The 20,344-nt window shown below is 42.4% G+C and overlaps 1 protein-coding gene across 3 annotated transcripts in view; it reads left to right on the top strand.

Annotated features, from left to right (window-relative positions):
* Positions 1-20,344, top strand: part of NAPEPLD (N-acyl phosphatidylethanolamine phospholipase D) — a 92,400-nt gene that overhangs the window by 22,049 nt on the left and 50,007 nt on the right. The window contains exon 1 of one of the 3 annotated variants that reach the window (XM_019958631.2): positions 11,915-12,529. The exons of 1 other annotated variant lie outside the window; for it this stretch is intronic. In XM_019958631.2, coding sequence (XP_019814190.2) covers positions 12,330-12,529 — 200 coding nt within the window. In that variant the 5' untranslated portion in view covers positions 11,915-12,329. Of the gene's footprint in view, positions 1-11,914; positions 12,530-12,562; positions 12,739-20,344 lie in introns of those variants that run through there. One more of the 3 variants, XM_019958629.2, reaches the window with a different exon arrangement.

The following is a 20,344-nucleotide window of genomic DNA, read 5'->3' as shown; positions in this document are numbered from 1 at the left end:
TCATTGGAGGAAAGCAAGCAAGGAGGGGTAAGAATGAGCCAGGTAGTAAGATCCTCAGGCACAAACCTGTGGGCCCACAAAACCAGACTTACTGACCCCACGCAATGAGGGAGACCATTAAAGACAGGGAGGAGGAAAGCATTTTGTAAAGCTTAGGTTCCTTCTGAAGGATTCCGAGAAGGGCATAAGGGAAACAGGCACAGCTCCTGTACTGAATGCTGTTTCTGCTGTGGGCTTAAGAGAAGCGGGTACTGCCAGGAATGGAGGGTGGTTTAGCAACTAGGAATCTCCAGTAAGAGATGAGAATAATAAGATGGGTTGAGGCATCCTTGAAAGGAAAGAAGCAGTCATTCAAAGAGGAGGGTTGTGGCATTTTACAGACTGGGGAGAACAATGGTTTCTGTTAACTCTGCAGCTGGCTCTCTGTTCCTCCTCCCCGGCTGATTGACAGCAGGGCTGCTTTTTTTTTTTTTTTTCAGTTCAAGATGTATTTTTTCATCTTTTTGTTCCAAATAGGATTTTCCTCTTTCAAAAGGGTGGAGGGAGAACAGGGGGAGGAAAGTTGATTGATCCCCTTGCTCTTCCAGCTGACCTTCCTGCACTGTGATCTGGACCTTTCGGATTTTTCTATTATCACTGACGGCTGGGGCCTTCAGCCTCTCTCTATGAAGCTATGTTCGTATCATAACCTGGATGAAACATTGAAAAACATGCTTATAAGATTCTAAGTGACAGAAATTTCTGGATGAATGGACTGAGCAACACAATACGCTAAGTGCCCTCCAGGCCCAAACACCTTGAGTAAGGCATCTCCAGGCAGTATCTATGAGTTACCACGTTCTGCTCTTTGTTTAAACCAGATCATGCTCCCTACCCTCAACACACACTCCATATTTAAAACTCCTAAGTGGCTCCTAAATGATCTGGCCTCTATCTGCCTTTCTGATTTTATCTTCTCTGTCTCTTCCCCTTTCTCCCAGTAGTCCAACTACATTGGCCTTCTTTCTGCTGCTCCTGAACGCTAACCTCATTCCAGTACTCAAGCCTTTGCTAGACTTAGCTGGAATGTGTGGTAATATGCTTACAGAGAATTTTTTTTTTTTTTTTAACAGAGATTTTGGACAAGAGTAACTCCTCATCATTTAAGTCTCAGCTTAAATTTCATCTTTTCAAAGATACTTTTCCAGTCACTTCTGTCTAATCCCTCCCCCCAGCCCTGCCTCTCTCATTACCTCTTTAAATATATGAATGTATATAGCAAAAGAGAAACAGGCTCACAGGTATAGAAAATGAACTAGGAGATACCAGTAGGGAGAGGGGAGGGGCAAGCTAGGGGTACGGGATTGATACAAACCACTATGTATCAACCAGATATAACAAGGACATACTTTACAGCACAGGAAATTATAGCCATTATTTGGTAATAACTTTTAATGGAGTATAATCTATAAAAAATACTGAATCACTATGCTGTATACCTGAAACTAATATACTATTATAAATTAAACGTTTTTTTTTTTTCCTAAGAATTGAAATGGAGAGAAGAACTCTCCAAAGACACAACTCTCCAACTCTTATGGGTCTTGCTTCCACATCTTATTAGCCTTGTGCCTTCAGAAAAGTTAATTAGCCTCTAAAACTCTCAGCTCCCTCCTCTAAAAAATAAAGAGTAAAATAATGCTTAGTGCCTGAGTTTGTTATGAGGACTAAAAGATTTGTAAAGCCCTTAGCATAGTATCTGGTATGTGGAAAATGTACAGTAAGTGGTGCCCTCAAAATAATAAGCTGAATCTCAAATGTTAAAACTCTAAACTGACACAAGAATATGGAATAATACAAAGGAACATACAGAGATGACTACATCATAAAGAGAAATGCATGATCAGAGACAAACAGTAAATTACTATCAGTCTATATATTGTGAAAATACGACACAGGTTTTCTAAAGTATGGAAATGATAACCTCATTTCCACTTTAAGGAGGTTTTCTGAGTAGATTTGTCATTTTTACTTTGTTTCAAGAAAACGGAAGGCATATCCAGATCACTCAAGGAGCAGGGGGAGGGTATTTCTGATGCCTAAGAAAGAACCCTGAATGTAGACAGTTTTATGAGTGTTACTCAGAATGGTCTGTAAGGACAGAGTTGTTAACTAAGCTACCATAAAATTCTAGAATTGTGGCCTCTGCCTAGCGGCACACAAGGATGCAAAGCTGACAAATCACGTGTGGCTGCCTGCCGTCCACCTCAGTTAAGAGGCTAATCAGCAGATTGCTGTGTGAGGCAGCTCATACTGTTGCTGCTGCTGCTGCTGCTGCTGTTAACTCCACTTAAAACTGGCTTTGAAGCAAGGTCAAGAGAAATGCTAGATTGCATGTACAATGAGTATCTGAGGACGGCCTTGAATTAAATCATCACACACATCAGCCTCATTTTTTTCTCCAGGGGTCTGGAAGTCTTGCAGAAACATAAATTTCCTGTCCTCTTGTACTTCCCTTCCATCCCCCCTCCAATTCCCACTCCTGCCCAGCCCCACGTGGATTCTTCAGAATTCAGTAAATCATAATCTATTTATTCAGTCCACAGACACAATAGAAGTGTCTGTTGTGTGCCAAGCACAGTAGTAGGTGCTAGAGGTATAAATATGAATCAAAGCAGAGTATCTGCATGTGAGTAGCCCACATCCTGGTTTGGGGAAACAGAAATGGAAACAAATTGTCACACTATAATTTGCTCCCTGCTTTAATAGTTCTCTGACAGCATGAAGGTGTATGTCAAAGCTGTATATTGTCACCCTGCATATTTAACTTAAATGCACAGTACATCATGTGAAATGCTGGGCTAGATGAAGCACAAACTGGAATCAAGATTGCCAAAAGAAATATCAATAACCTCAGGTACGCAGATGACACCACCCTTATGTCAGAAAGCAAAGAAGAACTAAAGAGCTTTTTGATGGAAGTGAAAGAGGAGAGTGAAAAAGCTGGCTTAAAACTCAGCATTCAAAAAACAAAGATCATGGCATCTGGTCCCATCACTTCATGACAAATAAATGGGGAAACAATAGAAACAGTGACAGACTTTATTTTTGGGGGACTGCAGATAGTGATTGCAGCCATGAAATTAAAAGATGCTTGCTCCTTGGAAGAAAAGCTATGACCAACCTAGACAGCATATTAAAAGCAGAAACATTACTTTGCCAACAAAGGTCCATCTAGTCAAAGCTATGGTTTTTCCAGTAGTCATGATGTGAGAGAAAAGCTGAGCACTGAAGAATTGATGCTTTTGAACTGTGGTGTTGGAGAAGACTCTTGAGAGTCCCTTGGACTGCAAGGAGATCCAACCAGTCCATCCTAAAGGAGATCAGTCCTGAATATTCATTGGAAGGACTGATGTTGAGCCTGAAACTCCAATACTTTGGCCACCTGGTGTGAAGAACTGACTCATTGGAAAATACCCTGATGCTGGGAAAGACTGAAGGCAGGAGGAGAAGGGGATGACAGAGGATGAAATGGTTGGATGGCATCACTGACTTGATGGACATGAGTTTGAGTAAGCTCCGGGAGTTGGTGCAGTCCATGGGGTCGCAAAGACTCAGATATGACTGAGCGACTGAAATGAACTGAACTGAACTGACGGCATGAAGGTAGAGTTGGCCATTCTGCTTTGAGAAGGTGGGAAAGCTCCTCAAAGATGGTGATTCTTGATTTGAGTGTTGCGAGATGATCCTGAGTGCTTAAGGGTGAAGCCAGGGAAGATCATTCTAAGTAGAAGAAGCAGTGTGTACACAAGTGCAGATAAGTGTGTGGTTGACATGCAGGCTCTTGGTGGACAGGGGAGGCCGAAAAGGTTAGCTGAAGAGTGACTGTCACAACAGGAACATGTGAATGTGAAATTCAAAGTTAAACCATGTTTTGCTTCAGCTCTGAATTTTGGAATTAGAAGGAATCTTAGGGATTATGTAAATTAACCTCATAGAGGCTCAGGGTACTTAATGACTTAATGGTACTTAATGACACAGTAGGACCAGAAGCAATCTGCTGGGAGGAGAAAATATTTTCCCCTTCCCCTCTTAATTCTTTTGGCTGGTTGAATAATTAAAATGACATAAGACAGACAAACAGCTGAAAAAAATTTAATTACGAATGTACTGTGCTTAGCTGCTCAGTCATGTCTGACTCTTTGCAACCCCATGGACTATAGCCAGGCTCCTCTGTCCATGGGGATTCTCCAGGCAAGAATACTGGAGTGAGTTGCCATTTCCTTCACCAGGGATCTTCCCAACCCAGGAACTGAACCTAGGTCTTCTGCATTGCAGATGGATTCTTTACCATCTGAACCGCAGAGAAGCCCATGATGTACAGGGAATCCAAATAAATACAGGAGATTCCAGAGAGTAAAATGAGGTCATCCTACACCAAGGAGATGAGAGTAGAAGTCTGGGACTTGAAAAATAAGTAAATTCGTAGGAAGAATGAAGAGAGCAGAGGTTTAGTAAATACATATTTGCTGGGACAAACAAACAATGGGACACAGAGGAGAATTTTAACAGGCTTTTCTAGGTTCCTTCCCGTCTACCACACCTAGTTCATATTATACTACAGATCAGCGGTCCCCAAACTTTTTGGCACTGGGGACTGGTTTTGTGCAAGACAACTTTTCCTCGGACTGGGAAAGGGTGGGTGGTTTTGGGATGATTCAAGAGCATTATATTTATTGTGCACTTTAATTTAATGCTGCTGCTGATTTGAAAGGAGGTACTGGTTCTTAGAGGTTGGGGACGCCTGCTATAGATAACTCTGGTGATAGTTCTTTTTTCTGGAATAGGCCTTCTGTCTAAATTCTTTTAGGCAGGTAAAGTGAGAGTTGATAAGAAAAACTTCCCGAGCCTTGCGTTTCTTGCTCATGTCAAGAAACACGTTTTAGGTTTGTCAATTCTGCTTCCTTACCGATCTCTCCCACCCAAGGTCTGCTCCTTTCTCTGAATCCTGCAACCATGACTCCTGGCATCAACCTGAAATACTGGTCCTACAAAGCCTGGAAATTGGGTCTCTCAGAGCTCAACTTGGAAGTCAAAGTATAGAGTTTAGACGTATGTGCCCATTCATTAACTATGCTAATTGACAAATATTTTATATACATTGTTATCACACTTCAAAGACTGTTTAGAGGAGAATATATTGGTTTCCCATTGCTACTGTAACAAAGTACCATAAATTTGGTGGTTTATACATGTTTATGTATCTTCTTACAGTTCTGAAGCCAAAAGTCATAGTCGTTTTCACTGGGCTAAAGTCATGGTGTCAGCAAGGCTGGTTTCTTCCAGAGGCTGCCCACCTTCCTTGGCGATGGCTGCATCACACGGGTCCCCACTGCTGGCACCACAGGGCTGCTTCTCTTTGACCTGCTTGCTGCCTCCTTCTAAGGTCCCTTGTGATTACACGTAGGGTCCACGTGGATAATCCAGGCTGATCTCCCCGTCTTAAGATCCTTAATCACATGTGTAAATCTTTTTGCTACATAAGGTAATATTCACAGGCTCTGGGGCTTACGGGGTGAATATTTTCAGGGGAAGAGAGGATTCTTTAGTGTAACACAGGGAGCCATGTTCTTTGTTCTTGAATTGGAAGCAGTTGACACACAGCTGTTGTTGGCTGGGGACTTGGGAATTTGGGGAGGAGGACTGGACAAGAAACCCTCACTAGTCCTCAATCTCTGAAAAATCAGGTAACCTGAGGTGTTTGTTGGGAAGAAGGCAAGAAATCTTTTCTCTCTCTGCCATAATAAATGTCATCCAAGTTGAATTAACATTGTATTGTTTCTTTGGGCAGCGAACTGAATATAAAAAGAAGTTATATTAATGCAACAAGTCAATAGGGAAGTGTCTATTTTAAGGTCCAACCATCATAAGATAAAATGTTTAGTTAGCTAGAGTGAAGAGGATAAATAAGATTTAATGTCTTCAACATTAGCAGTCAGTTTTTGCTGTTTAGAGTTTGAAAAGTATCTGATTCTTTATTCTAAATTCCAATCTTTGGTTTTAACTGTGTAATTCAGCTGCATGGAAACCCAAAATAATGTTAGCTGAAAAGCATGAGAACAAAGAAGGCTGATTTTTTCTCAGGCAGTGTGCCCAGATGAAGACTTCCCTCACATCATATTCTTTCAACCACTTAGGTGTAGGAGGAGTCCTCTCTCATTGGAGATAATCAAAGTGGGTCTTCCCATATTCTTCTGGTTATTTTGTCAGTGGATTCAACCTGACAAGCTAACAACATAAGGATTAAACACTGAAGTGTATAGTCAACATGAGCAGTGTTTTAAGTTAAAACTTATGTTTTAAAAGTTAAATGAAAACTAAAATCAAATAGAAAAGTCTAAAAAAACCCTTGAAGTCTAATAATTTTTCTTAATCACAAAATACATATGTATTGGTTACTTTAAGTTTCCTCTTTCACCGTTGATGGTTTTATATATATATATATACATATATATCTCTCTCTCTAAAGTTTCATGATTGAAAAATAGCCTAACACAGAAGTCAGCAACCTTTTTTGGTAAAAGGTTAGATATTTTAGGCTTTGTAGGTCATGTCTCTGTGGCAACTACCCACTTCCGCCCTTGTATTGCAAAAGTAGTCAGATGATATATAAATGAATTAATATGACTTTATATAAATAAAACTTTTATGGACCCTGAAATTTGATTTTTACAGAATTTTCAGGTATCACAAAGTATTATTTTTTGAATTTCCTCTCAATCATGCATGTAAAATTGTAAAAAAAAAAATCATTCTTAGCTCACAGGCCATATAAAAACTATAAAACTGAAGAAAACTGAAGAAAAGGATGACATTGGACTGGCAGTGATTTCTTAGATATGACGTTAAAAGCACAGGTAATAAAAGTAAGAATAGACAAATGGGACTATACCAAACTTAAACTTTTGTGCATCAAGGACACAATTAATAAAGTGAAAAGAACCTATGGAATAGAAGAAAACATTTGCAAATCATATTTCTGATAAGCGGTTAATATCCAGAATATATAAAGAATTCTACAACTCAACAACAGAAGTCACTCAATTTAAAAATGGGCAAAGGAGTTCAAATGGAAATTTCTCCAAGATGGTATATATTAATAAACGGCCAACAAATGTACAAAAAGATGTTCAACATCCCTAATCATCAGAGAAATGCAGATCAAAATCACAATATCACCTCATACCCTACTATCAATAAAACGTGGCTACTATCAATAAAACAGAAATGACAAGTGATGAAGATATGGAGATGTTGAAACACTTGTGCACTATTGGTGGAACTGTAAAATGATGTAGTCACTATGGAAAGTATAAAAAAGTTAGTAAACCTCAATTAAATAGAGTTGGGAGACCAGAAGGGGAAGCTGTCACACCATACAATGATAGCAGAGCCCAATGGAAAGGAGAAAAACTCTTCTTTCCTGGCAAGGATTCAGCCAATGGGAAGTCATGAACTCTTTGTTTCCTGAGCCCTCCCAACTCCCTTTCCTCCTCCATGAAAGGATGCTCCTTCCATTGCTCTCTTGGGACTTGCACATGGCTCACCATGGTTGCAGACCTTGGATTGCAATTCTCTGCTGACCCCAAATAAACCCATCTTTCTGGAGAAATATCTGACAGTCTTATCTGTAGGGGCAGCCCAAATGTCCATTGATGGATGAATGGATAAATAAAATATGGCAAATACATACAATGGAATACTATTCAGCCTTAAAAAGGAAGAAAACCTTGTCACATGCTATAACATGGATGAACCTTGAGAAAATCACACTAAGAGAAGACATGGGACTTCCCTGGAGGTCCAGTGTTGAGACTTAGCCTTCCAGTGCAGGGGTTGGGGATTCAATACCCACGTGCCTCATGGCCAAAAACCAAAACATAAAACAAGTAATATTGTAACAAATTCAATAAAGACTTAAAAAAAAAAAAAAGAAGGCAGTCATAAAGAGACAAATATTGGATAATTCTATTTGTTTATGTGTTGCTGAAGGGAGCATGGATGATTCCATTTGGATGAGGTTTTTGAATAGTCAAATCCACCTAAACAGAAAATAGAATGGTGGTTACCAAGGCCTGGGAGTTGGGAGGGAAAGAGAGTATTGTTTAGTGAGTATAGAATTTTAGATTTGCACAATGAAAACATCCTAGAGATCTGTTTGCCATCAATGTGAACATACTTAACGCTACTGAACTATACCTTTAAGAATTTCCACCTTAACCATTTTAGTTATGTGTTTTTTACTGCAATACAAGAAATGAAAAAGTATTACTATAATGTAAAATTTGAGGATTTTATATTCTGAGAACTAGTTTGAATCAGAACCAAAACAAACTAGGGGGCAGGTTAGATCTGGTCCTCAGGTCAACTTTGGTTGATCATTGGCTTAATGCAATCCAACTTACCCTGTAATCAGCATGCAGTCTTCACATATTTAACCCGCCCCCCACAATCTTTTTTATTAGAGTCATTGAATGTTACAATTGTAAGTGGCCATAGAGACTTGGTCATTTTGGAGGGTAGGAGTGGGGGCCTGGTGATGTGTATTTTCCAAGGTCAAAGAGGTAGTTAATGGCAGATTTAGACGTTAGCTGCCTCATTGCTATTTGGAGTTATCTATAACAAAGGTCCATCTAGTCAAGGCTATGGTTTTTCCAGTAGTCATGTATGGATGTGAGAGTTGGACTGTGAAGAAAGCTGAGCATCAAAGAATTGATGCTTTTGAACTATGGTGTTGGAGAAGACTCTTGAGAGTCCCTTGGACTGCAAGGAGGTCCAACCAGTCCATTCTGAAGGAGATCAGTCCTGGACGTTCTTTGAAAGGAATGATGCTAAAGCTGAAACTCCAGTACTTTGGCCACCTCATGAGAAGAGTTGACTCATTGGAAAAGACTCTGATACTGGGAGGGATTGGGGGCGGGAGGAGAAGGGGACGGCAGAGGATGAGATGGCTGGATGGCATCACCGACTCGATGGACATGAGTTTGAGTGAACTCCGGGAGTTGGTGATGGACAGGGAGGCCTGGTGTGCTGCAATTCATAGGGTTGCAAAGAGTCAGACACAACTGAGCGACTGAACTGAACTGAAGTGATAGATTCTTAATGTTCATGTAAACAACTTTTGATTTAACGGGAGGTGAATGCAGTAGTTAATTCCACAGGTGCTGCTATAAATACACATTGAATTAAACTCCCCTAGTAAGTCACACGACTGAGCGACTTCACTTTCACTTTTCACCTTCATGCATTGGAGAAGGAAATGGCAACCCACTCCAGTGTTCTTGCCTGGAGAATCCCAGGGACGAGGCAGGCCGGTGGGCTGCCGTCTATGGGGTCGCACAGAGTCGGACACGACTGAAGCGACTTAGCAGCAGCAGCAGCATAAGTGACTTAGCAGCAGCAGCAGTAAGTAGTCACGTGGTGCTCTAGTCCTCTGTGCCTTTAGGCTTGGAGTTGGGAAAAGAAAGGACAATACTGATTGCAGAACTCACTTTACAGATGAGCTATTGTGCTAAAATTGGTTTATATGTGGTTTTACAGAAGTTATTTAAATAGAGCCTAAGATTTTGTGAAGTATTTAAAATAAGCTCATTTAATACTAGTCTCCAGAAATGTTACCTTGGCCCACCTAACTACTTAAGGGATCTGTGTAAATTTGCTCCTCTTCTTTACAGCATTAATTAACATTTAAAAAAGAAGTAATGTTTTTTAAAAATTCAACAGTAAATTTTAAAGATCTTATAGGCTTTATTCAGTGATTCATGAATTTGGCAGCATCCCATCTCATAGATAGAAAGAAGCTCCCAGGCATTGTACAAAATTAAAGAACTTTACAGGCAGAAGGGAGTGGGACCTGGAAGTCATACTAGCAGAAAGTGAATTGGTTGTGACAAGGTCACTTTCCTTTAGGGGATGATGTGGGTCTGGGTGTGTCGAGTCATGACATAGATATATCAGGCTGATTATCTCACTAGTGCTGACCAGGTGATTCCTTGATTGACTGGTTTAAGATTCCAGTTCCAGGAGAGGCTGACATTATAAGTCTCCATTTGGTGATGTGGAGCTAAGCATTAATTGACTCCATTTTAGGCCTGTTGTCTTATTTTTAACAGTGACAACTTAAAAGACAAACCATTATATGCCAAATGCCTGACTTTCTAGGGGTCACCAAAGAGCGAAGGACATAGAAAACCCAATTCAGCAGGTCAGGATCTAAAATTAAACCATGAGTGAAATGCAAGAGGCACAGCATTCATTCTGCTCTGTACTGTGAAGCAGGACAAGGTAGTTTTGCCTGGAATGACAAAAATTGGTATACTAAACAGCTTTTCATTGTCAAGAAAAATTAAGCTTTAGAAGTGTTAGGGGAAGCACACTGACTGAAACCGCCCACCCTGGCCAGGCACCATAGTAACTATTTGCATGACTTGTTTTACAACAGGAGGTCCTGGTAAGGAACAGGGAACTAATAAGCCAACACCAACCAGAAGGGTTCGGTGTCTGACCACCTCCCCAAATCCTTCTGTCTGGCATCCATGTTGGCTGAACAAGGCATGCACCACCAGAAGGACTCTGAGTGGACTCTGAGCAGAGCAGTTCTCCTGGGTTCCCTTACCTTGTTGCTCTCTGCTCGGGTACCTTCTTCCAATAAAGTTTCTTTGTCAGCACATGTCTCCTCCGACAGTTCTTTTCTGAGTGTTAGACAAGAGCCCGTTCTTGGGGCCCTGGGTGAGGGGGCCCCCCTTTCTACAACAGAAGTTGAGTAGAAATGACAACACAATCCATAAAGTTTATGTGATATTCCAGAGTTTAGAAAGCATAAACATTAATGCAGTGCATGAGCCTAGGCAATATCTTAGTTTAGGGGAAAAAAAGGCTTAAAAGACCTTCTTGGGACAATCACATAACTTGAAAATGGACTGGATGTTAAATACCATCAGGGAATTGTTGTCTTAGATGTGGTACTGGTATTGTGGTTTCTGAGGCGAATGTTCTTATTTTTTTAGAAGACACAGGCTGAAGTATTTAGGGGTGATTGATTTTGATACCTGCAATTTATTCAGACAGTATAACAAAAAGGTATCTCTATTTTCTGTATATTTGAACATCATCATAAAGAATTGGGGTGAGGGGAGCAGAGGACATTTTTCAAAAGTTCCTCTGCTAAGGGCACTGTGAGGACCTCCTGAGCTATCAGTAGCTTCAATTTATAGTTTGGTTTTGTAGCGCTGTTTCTTTTCCCTGCTGCAGCGAGGAACACTGTGACCCAGGAACAAGCAGCTCTTAATCACCCTTAAGTCAATAAGATTCAGCTGCAAGCTCCCCGAGGAGGTAAAAGTCCACACCTGATATAATCTGCTTTACATTCCTACGCTATTACACTTGGCACGTTCACCTTCAAATTGCAAAGTAATTTGTTTTGCATTTTTCCGCAGTTGTATCTGCATTCGGAGGCCCAGGCTGAAGGCATTTCTTTCTGGCCCGTGAACACCCAACCACTCATTGTTGAATTCTATTTGCATCTGTCTATACTTTAAAACACTTTAAAAAACAATGAATTGCATCCTGCAACTCAAAAATGAAAACTTGGGGAAAAGCTAAGAATAGTAATCTGGTGGTATTTGGTCATCACCGTAAGTATCTTGCTACCTAAGCTTCCCTTGTGGCTCAGACAAAGCGTCTGCCCGCAATGCGGGAGACCCGGGTTCGATTCCTGGGTGGGGAAGATCCCCTGGAGAAGGAAATGGCAATCCACTCCAGCACTCTTGCCTGGAAAATCCCATGGGGAGGAGCCTGATAGGCTACAGTCAATGGGGTCGCAAAGAGTCGGACACGGGTAAGCGACTTCACTTTCACTTTCACTGGCCTACTAGGATAGCGCAGGCTAAGAACCGCCACCACGCTTCCATTTAATTTTAGCAATGGGCGGCTGATCCGGGAGCTGTTCAAGCTATCTGCAAGTTAGCGTCTGGTCTAGGACAAGATAGCCTGCATAGTGTCAGAAGGGCTTGTGCGGAGGGCTAGTGGGGCAAGGACAGGGGCCGGGCCGGGAGGGGCGTAGCGGGCCGCGGCACCTCCTTTACCAACACGGCCTCGCCGGCGGGGTCCGGCCATCTTGGTAAAGGCCAGAGCACCGGCCAGCCCGGGGCTGCCAGGTTCCCTGGCGGGGCTGCCAGATTCGAAGGTCACAATGAGTGAGTGATCTGGCGACGTGGAGCGGAACCTAGCTCGGCCAGGGTCCCGCGCGGCCTCGGGCCGCCGGGTGGGCTGCGGCGCCTGCTCGGCCTGGGATGGTGAGGCGGCGAGCGCTGAGGCGCTGCCTGCAGCTGCTGGCGCCCTTGGCGGAGCCGGCGCGGCGGGGCCGGGGGCGGAGGAACTCGGGCGCCGGCCTCCGTGGCCCCTCCCGCTGCGCTGGGGCGCTGTGGCCAGTAGCCGAGGAGCTGCAGCAGCAGAAGCGGCGGCGCGCGCGCCCGACCGCCCCCCGCGCCTGGTGAGCCCACGCCCCGCGCCCGCCTCCCTCCCCCGCGCTTCGCTCAGTTCCACTGCGCGATTCGGCTGGCTTCCTCTAGGTCTCTGGGAGGAGCGGTCCTCACGCCCCGGCCTGGGGCTGCTTGGCCTCTTCGGCGGAGTAGAGCGGGCTGTGGGTGGATTCCTGCTCCCGAGCCCTGCCTCATTTCGGAGATGCTGCGCTTTTGAATGGTAGGGCTTCGTTTGAATTTGTGCGGAGCCCACATCTCTGCGCTGCGTGTTTTAAGAGCCACATAGTTTGTTTTTTTTTTTCCCCGCGCTTGGGAGAGTAGCCGTCTCTGGGATTTGTTATATATAGGTCCAAGCTTCTCTGCAGTTCACGAGGTAGCATCTTCACCGACTGGAATATATGTGGGTGTCTTTTGGTGTATGTAAATGAGTGGTTAGACAACTTCCTTAGAACAGTTTATTTCTGCTTCACCTATAGTACTTACTTCTAAAAATTCGTTGCGACAGGTTTCTCCCCATTTATTTTGAAAGTTAACCACGGAAAGGAAACGAAGAGCTAAAGTTTGGAGCAAGGTGCGGCTAGGTGGTAGAAGACGGTGCTTTCTTTTTTTGTTGTTTTTGTTTTTTTGACCGTGCTTTCTTGTTTTCTGTTCGGTGGTTTGTTTCTCAAGTTGAGTGTTACTGCAGGCTTTTCAAAACAGGTATTCAGATAGTTTTTACCCCCTCCTTTGACTAGAACTCGCTATAATCTTGGTAGTTGAGATCAATACGTTTCTACAGGTTTCTCAGTCTAATGCATCATATCTCTGTTGTACCTGGAAAATTCTAGTATGAGAAAAGTTAACCTTTAAAACGTCACTTGATTTTTGGTTTTTCCTTTACTGCAGTTGTTCTGTATATGTTAGAATATGACTCACCTGGTTTACTTTGGCTAATTAACATCAAGTGTTTGCTAGTTGATAATTCTGGTTAATGTATTGAGAAAGTGATTCTTGAAATACAGCTCTCTGAAAATTAAGAAATAATTTCCATCTTTGTTAAGAATGAATATCTAGCAGTTCCATTTCTATTTTCGGTTTCATTGGTTTTGATTTAGCCTCAGACATCCATATTGTTTAGGAAGAAGTTATGTAATGTTTAAAAAGAAAAGATTACCAGTTTCCCACAGTAGTCTGATTTTGTTGGAAGAAAATTTCAGTCTGTTAGAGAAGAAATTTAGGTCTTGTTTAAAATTTAAGAGTGCTACTGACTTCAAAATGTTTTAAGTTAAGTGAAAATATAGTCACAATTTTCCGATTTTATTTAATTACATTCTGCAGGTCTTCCTGCTGCAAGAATTTTGTAGTCTCAAAGAGACGATAATACTTAGTGTATTTCTCATACTCTTATTTTCATTCAGCGTCTCACATTTCATATTGCAAAATTTAATTATGAAATTAAATCAGTTATAACTATATGAAGGACATTTTAATACAAGCATTCCTTCGTAGGGTTAGGGTTTTAGTTAAACTTTCTATGATAGAGTCATCTTGTATGAAAAGGGTGTTATGTTAATTTTGAGTATTAGTGAACTTGGGAAATTGGGGCGATTTTTAAGAACATTTTTGTCTGTTTGAAAAAGTATTGCTTGCCTTTAATTTGTTGTTTCATTCTGCTTTTTCTTTGTAATGGTAGACAGCTGTAATTATAGTGAGTTTTTCCATTCCATTCTATTCTTTTTTTCTTTGTAAATTAGAATATGCCTGTAAGTGGTTTGTGTTGATCTGGGCATTTTAGATTGAAATGCATACAGGTAAGAAATGTTTTCATGGAAGTAGTACTGGGGAAATGAACTGTGCCCATAATTAATGAGCACACAATTTAGGCTGAAGGCCTGAGGTCATGCATAAAACTGGTATTTAAAGAATTACCCATGTGATTTCCAGTCTAAGTCAATCGTGTACTATTCTAGATGCTAGAATACTGAAGACTTCTACCTTTCTATATTTATAGTGCTTTCCTTGACTTGTCTTTTGAATTTAATAATCATTAATTGTGTATTTAAATATTTTAATTAACAGACTTTGTGATAGATTATGCATGAACTTATACATGTCAGGGGCAGTATTGTTACATCAGAGATACAGTCTTTGCCAACTCAGTTGTTTAAATAATGTATTGTTGCAGAAACTAGAAATCGAGAAACCAAGCACCATACTCGGAGAGTTGGAGAACTCAGGTTTATTACGCTGGTGGGCCCAGAGGAGTTAACACTCCAAGGTCTGAGCCCTGAACAAAGGGGTTACAGAGTTTTTATAGACAGACTATAGTGGGCAACACTAGCTGCTAACAGGCCGGTTTAAACTAAGGGGTTTTGCGCACGCACGAACAGCAGTCAAGATGGGGAGGGGATGCCTGACCTTTACATGGACAGGCGTGATTAAGTAGGTTTCCAGGGGCTGTGCAGTTGCAAAGAGCAGAACAAGGGTGAGTGAGATGAGCTCCAGTTCCTAGTATTCCCCACTTTCTGAGACTCTGTGACCTACATGATCCAGACTTTGCAAGGAGCAAGCTGAGTTACAGAGGCAGAAGGAGCAGGAGATTATGTAAAATTTTAACTTTTCCTCTTCATTCTCCCCTCTTGATGCTTCTATCATTCATTGTAGAAAGCATCATCTCATGTTTTGGTAGGACATTCAGAGCTCTCCATTGTTTAGGGGGCTATATTGAGCTATTACCATATGTAAATTTATGGATTCAATCCGAGAGGTTATGATCCTGGTAATTGTATTGAGGCTACAAGGGCCAAAAAAGAGCACCGTAAAGAGCATAAAGAGAGGACCTGTTAAAGGGAGAAGCCACGATCCTCAGCTCCAGATATTGTTTCAGTTATCCCAGGAATTAGCTAGTTTCTCCCTTAGCTGTTAGGCCATGTCTCTGTCTATTTCTGATTGGTTACATGCTGCTTTTAGCAGCCTTTTTCATTCAGGAAGAGGCAGATTCCTCCCTTTTTGGCTGTCTGTAGGCCTAGCTCTCTCCTACTTTATAAAATGACCTCAGCCAGGAAGTCTAGTTGGTCCTGTAATGAAGACAACAGCAATAATACCAATTAGGGTTAGAGGCCAGGTTTGACAGTGAAAATCCATCCATATTTTGATAGCTGGATCCTAAAGCTTCGGCTGGGTGTTGACCAGCCAGCTGCTGGAGTGTGACTGGAGCAAGACTGAAGGATCCTCAGGCTTCTGCCGTGTGTTGACTAGTCAGCTTTTGGAGTGACTAGAGCAGGGCTCAGCGTCCTTCACGGGTAAGGGCTGTTGTCTTTGGAACCGGACCTTGAGGAGGTTTTGGGGGGTCCTGAAACTGCTTTCCAGGTGTCTTCATCACAGGAAGTCACTGCCTTCTTGATTCTGGTGTGGTGGATCCAAGGAATGACACCTATAACTTTAACAGCAGTAGGGGTTGCCAGGACAACCGTGTGAGGGCCTGTCCAAACTGGCTGAAGTGGTTCCTTGATCCAATCTTTAACCCATACCTCATCTCCTGCTGATAGGGATGAACCCAGTTGCCTAAAGGAATGGGTGTCCTTTCTAAGGTTTCTCGGGCAGTTTGGTGGAAGACTTTTCCCAGGGCCTGGAGGTGTTGGGACATCTCCAGGTCAGCTAGTTGTTGGTGGTCTCCCTCGAGACCATCTCATCCTTGAGCTTTTCTATCACTGGGGGTGGTCTCCCGTATAAGATCTCACAGGGAGAATAGGGCCTCGGGGTGCCTTTACGGAGGGCGGTGAGAGTCCACAGAGTGATAAGGCAGCTTGTTCCAGCACTGTCTGGGTGTTGGCCGGGGGGTATTCTTGTTGTACTACTACTTGGGGAAACAAACCTAACGAGAAAGTTAACGATATATGGCCAAAAGATTAATAGAAGTAGGAAAGCTGCTGAGGGGCTAGCCAGGAGAACCAGGTCCAGACACTGGTTTGTAATATTAGTGTTTGTCTAGGTATGAGAAGATCCAAGAATTTGGACTCATAAAAATCTGTACCTGAAAACATCTGACTATCTGAAAGTCTGTTTTTCTGGGGTTTTCCTGGAGCACAGAGTGCCTTATTTTTTGTCTCCACCCTGAACTCCTTTCAAGGGGGTGTTGAAGGTCAGCATCTTATAGTGGTCATGATTTAATCTTTGTAGAGGCAGTTGGCAAGGGCCAACTTCCAGTCAGCAGCGCCCTTTCATAGCCACATATTTGACCATGTTTTGGGGCATTTCGTGGTCATTGTGTCCTACGGTGCTAGGAAGTCTCATTCCCAGATCTAACAAAGATTCCGTTGACAGGCCACTCAATGTGGTGTCACTAGACCAGGCCTGGTAAGTAGCAAAAGTCTCTGGACCATACCTGTCCTACTAGCCTCTTGGTCCAGGAAAATATTTCCTCTTGTTGCTTCTTCCCATATCTAGTTACATTATTACAATTATTGATCTCATATGGAACTGCATACCAGCATTTTATCACAGGCTCAGTCACACATTTGGTAACATAAGAAATAATCTTCTGAAGCAAGCTACATAGAAAATAATATCAGATCAGATCAGTCGCTCAGTCGTGTCCGCCTCTTTGCGACCCCATGAATTGCAGCACGCCAGGCCTCCCTGTCCATCACCAACTCCCGGAGTTCACTGAGACTCATGTCCATTGAGTCAGTGATGCCATCCAGCCATCTCATCCTCTGTCGTCCCCTTCTCCTCCTGCCCCCAATCCCTCCCAGCATCAGAGTCTTTTCCAATGAGTCAACTCTTCCCATGAGGTGGCCAAAGTACTGGAGTTTCAGCTTTAGCATCATTCCTTCCAAAGAAATCCCAGGGCTGATCTCCTTCAGAATGGACTGGTTGGATCTCCTTGCAGTCCAAGGGACTCTCAAGAGTCTTCTCCAACACCATAGTTCAAAAGCATCAAGTCTTCGGCGCTCAGCCTTCTTCACAGTCCAACTCTCACATCCATACATGACCACAGGAAAAACCATAGCCTTGACTAGACGGACCTTTGTTGGCCAAGTAATGTCTCTGCTTTTGAATATGCTATCTAGGTTGGTCATAACTTTGCTTCCAAGGAGTAAGCGTCTTTTAATTTCATGGCTGCAGTCACCATCTGCAGTGATTTTGGAGCCCAGAAAAATAAAGTCTGACACTGTTTCCACTGTTTCCCCATCTATTTCCAGGAAGTGATGGGACCAGATGCCATGATCTTCGTTTTCTGAATGTTGAGCTTTAAGCCGACTTTTTCACTCTCCACTTTCACTTTCATCAAGAGGCTTTTGAGTTCCTCTTCACTTGCTGCCATAAGGGTGGTGTCATCTGCATATCTGAGGTTATTGATATTTCTCCCGGCAATCTTGATTCCAGCTTGTGTTTCTTCCAGTCCAGCGTTTCTCATGATGTACTCTGCATATAAGTTGAATAAACAGGGTGACAATATACAGCCTTGACGAACTCCTTTTCCTATTTGGAACCAGTCTGTTGTTCCATGTCCGGTTCTAACTGTTGCTTCCTGACCTGCATACAGATTTCTCAAGAGGCAGGTCAGGTGTTCTGGTATTCACATCTCTTTCAGAATTTTCCACAGTTTATTGTGATCCACACAGTCAAAGGCTTTGGCATAGTCGATAAAGCAGAAAGATGTTTTTCTGGAACTCTCTTGCTTTTTCCATGATCCAGCGGATGTTGGCAATTTGATTTCTAGTTCCTCTGCCTTTTCTAAAACCAGCTTGAACATCAGGAAGTTCACGGTTCACATATTGCTGAAGCCTGGCTTGGAGAATTTTGAGCATTACTTTACTAGCGTGTGAGATGAGTGCAATTGTGCAGTAGTTTGAGCATTCTTTGGCATTGCCTTTCTTTGGGATTGGAATGAAAACGGACCTTTTCCAGTCCTGTGGCCACTGCTGAGTTTTCCAAATTTGCTGGCATATTGAGTGCAGCACTTTCACAGCATCATCTTTCAGGATTTGGAATAGCTCAACTGGAATTCCATCACCTCCACTAGCTTTGTTCATAGTGATGCTTTCTAAGGCCCACTTGACTTCACATTCCAGGATGTCTGGCTCTAGGTCAGTGATCACACCATCATGATTATCTGGGTTGTGAAGATCTTTTTTGTACAGTTCTTCTGTGTATTCTTGCCATCTCTTCCTAATGTCTTCTGCTTCTGTTAGGTCCATACCATTTCTGTCCTTTATCGAGCTCATCTTTGCATGAAGTGTTCCCTTGGTATCTCTGATTTTCTTGAAGAGATCCCTAGTCTTTCCCATTCTGTTGTTTTCCTCTATTTCTTTGCATTGATCGCTGAAGAAGGCTTTCTTATCTCTTCTTGGTATTCTTTGGAACTCTGCATTCGGATGCTTATATCTTTCCTTTTCTCCTTTGCTTTTCGAGTCTCTTCTTCTCACAGCTATTTGTAAGGCCTCCCCAGACAGCCATTTTGCTTTTTTGCATTTCTTTTCTATGGGAATGGTCTTGATCCCTGTCTCCTTTACAATGTCACGAACCTCATTCCATAGTTCATCAGGCACTCCATCTATCAGATCTAGGCCCTTAAATCTACTTCTCACTTCCACTGTATAATCATAAAGGATTTGATTTAGGTCATACCTGTATGGTCTAGTGGTTTTCCCTACTTTCTTCAATTTAAGTCTGAATTTGGCAATAAGGAGTTCATGGTCTGAGCCACAGTCAGCTCCTGGTCTTGTTTTTGCTGACTGTATAGAGCTTCTCCATCTTTGGCTGCAAAGAATATAATCAGTCTGATTTCGGTGTTGACCATCTGGTGATGTCCATGTATAGAGTCTTCTCTTGTGTTGTTGGAAGAGGGTGTTTGTTATGACCAGTGCATTTTCTTGGCAAAACTCTTATCAGTCTTTGCCCTGCTTCATTCCATATTCCAAGGCCAAATTTGCCTGTTACTCCAGGTGTTTCTTGACTTCCTCCTTTTGCATTCCAGTCCCCTATAATGAAAAGGACATCTTTTTTGGGTGTTAGTTCTAAAAGGTCTTGTAGGTCTTCATAGAACCGTTCAGCTTCTTCAGCGTTACTGGTTGGGGCATAGACTTGGATTACTGTGATATTGAATGGTTTGCTTTGGAAACGAACAGAGATCATTCTGTCGTTTTTGAGATTACTGCATTTCAGACTCTTTTGTTGACCATGATGGCCACTCCATTTCTTCTGAGGGATTCCTGCCCGCAGTAGTAGATATAATGGTCATCTGAGTTAAATTCACCCATTCCAGTCCATTTCAGTTCGCTGATTCCTAGAATGTCGACATTCACTCTTGCCATCTCCTGTTTGACCACTTCCAATTTGCCTTGATTCATGGACCTGACATTCCAGGTTCCTATGCAATATTGCTCTTTACAGCATCGGACCTTGCTTCTGACACCAGTCACATCCACAGCTGGGTATTGTTTTTGCTTTGGCTCCATCCCTTCATTCTTTCTGGAGTTATTTCTCCACTGATCTCCAGTAGCATATTGGGCACCTACCGACCTGGGGAGTTCCTCTTTCAGTATCCTATCATTTTGCCTTTTCATACTGTTCATGAGGTTCTCAAGGCAAGAATACTGAAGTGGTTTGCCATTCCCTTCTCCAGTGGACCACATTCTGCCAAATCCTTCTACCATGACCTGCCCGTCCTGGGTTGCCCCACGGGCATGGCTTAGTTTCATTGAGTTAGACAAGGCTGTGGTCCTAGTGTGATTAGATTGACTAGTTTTCTATGAGTATGGTTTCAGTGTGTTTGCCCTCTGATACCCTCTTGCAACACCTACCGTCTTACTTGGGTTTCTCTTACTTTGGGCGTGGGGTGT

The sequence above is a fragment of the Bos indicus genome, chromosome 4 (assembly GCF_029378745.1).
Source record: "Bos indicus isolate NIAB-ARS_2022 breed Sahiwal x Tharparkar chromosome 4, NIAB-ARS_B.indTharparkar_mat_pri_1.0, whole genome shotgun sequence".
Lineage (NCBI taxonomy): Eukaryota > Metazoa > Chordata > Mammalia > Artiodactyla > Bovidae > Bos > Bos indicus.
Note: the sequence above shows the minus strand (reverse complement) of the source record. Positions and strands in the feature narration are given on the sequence as shown.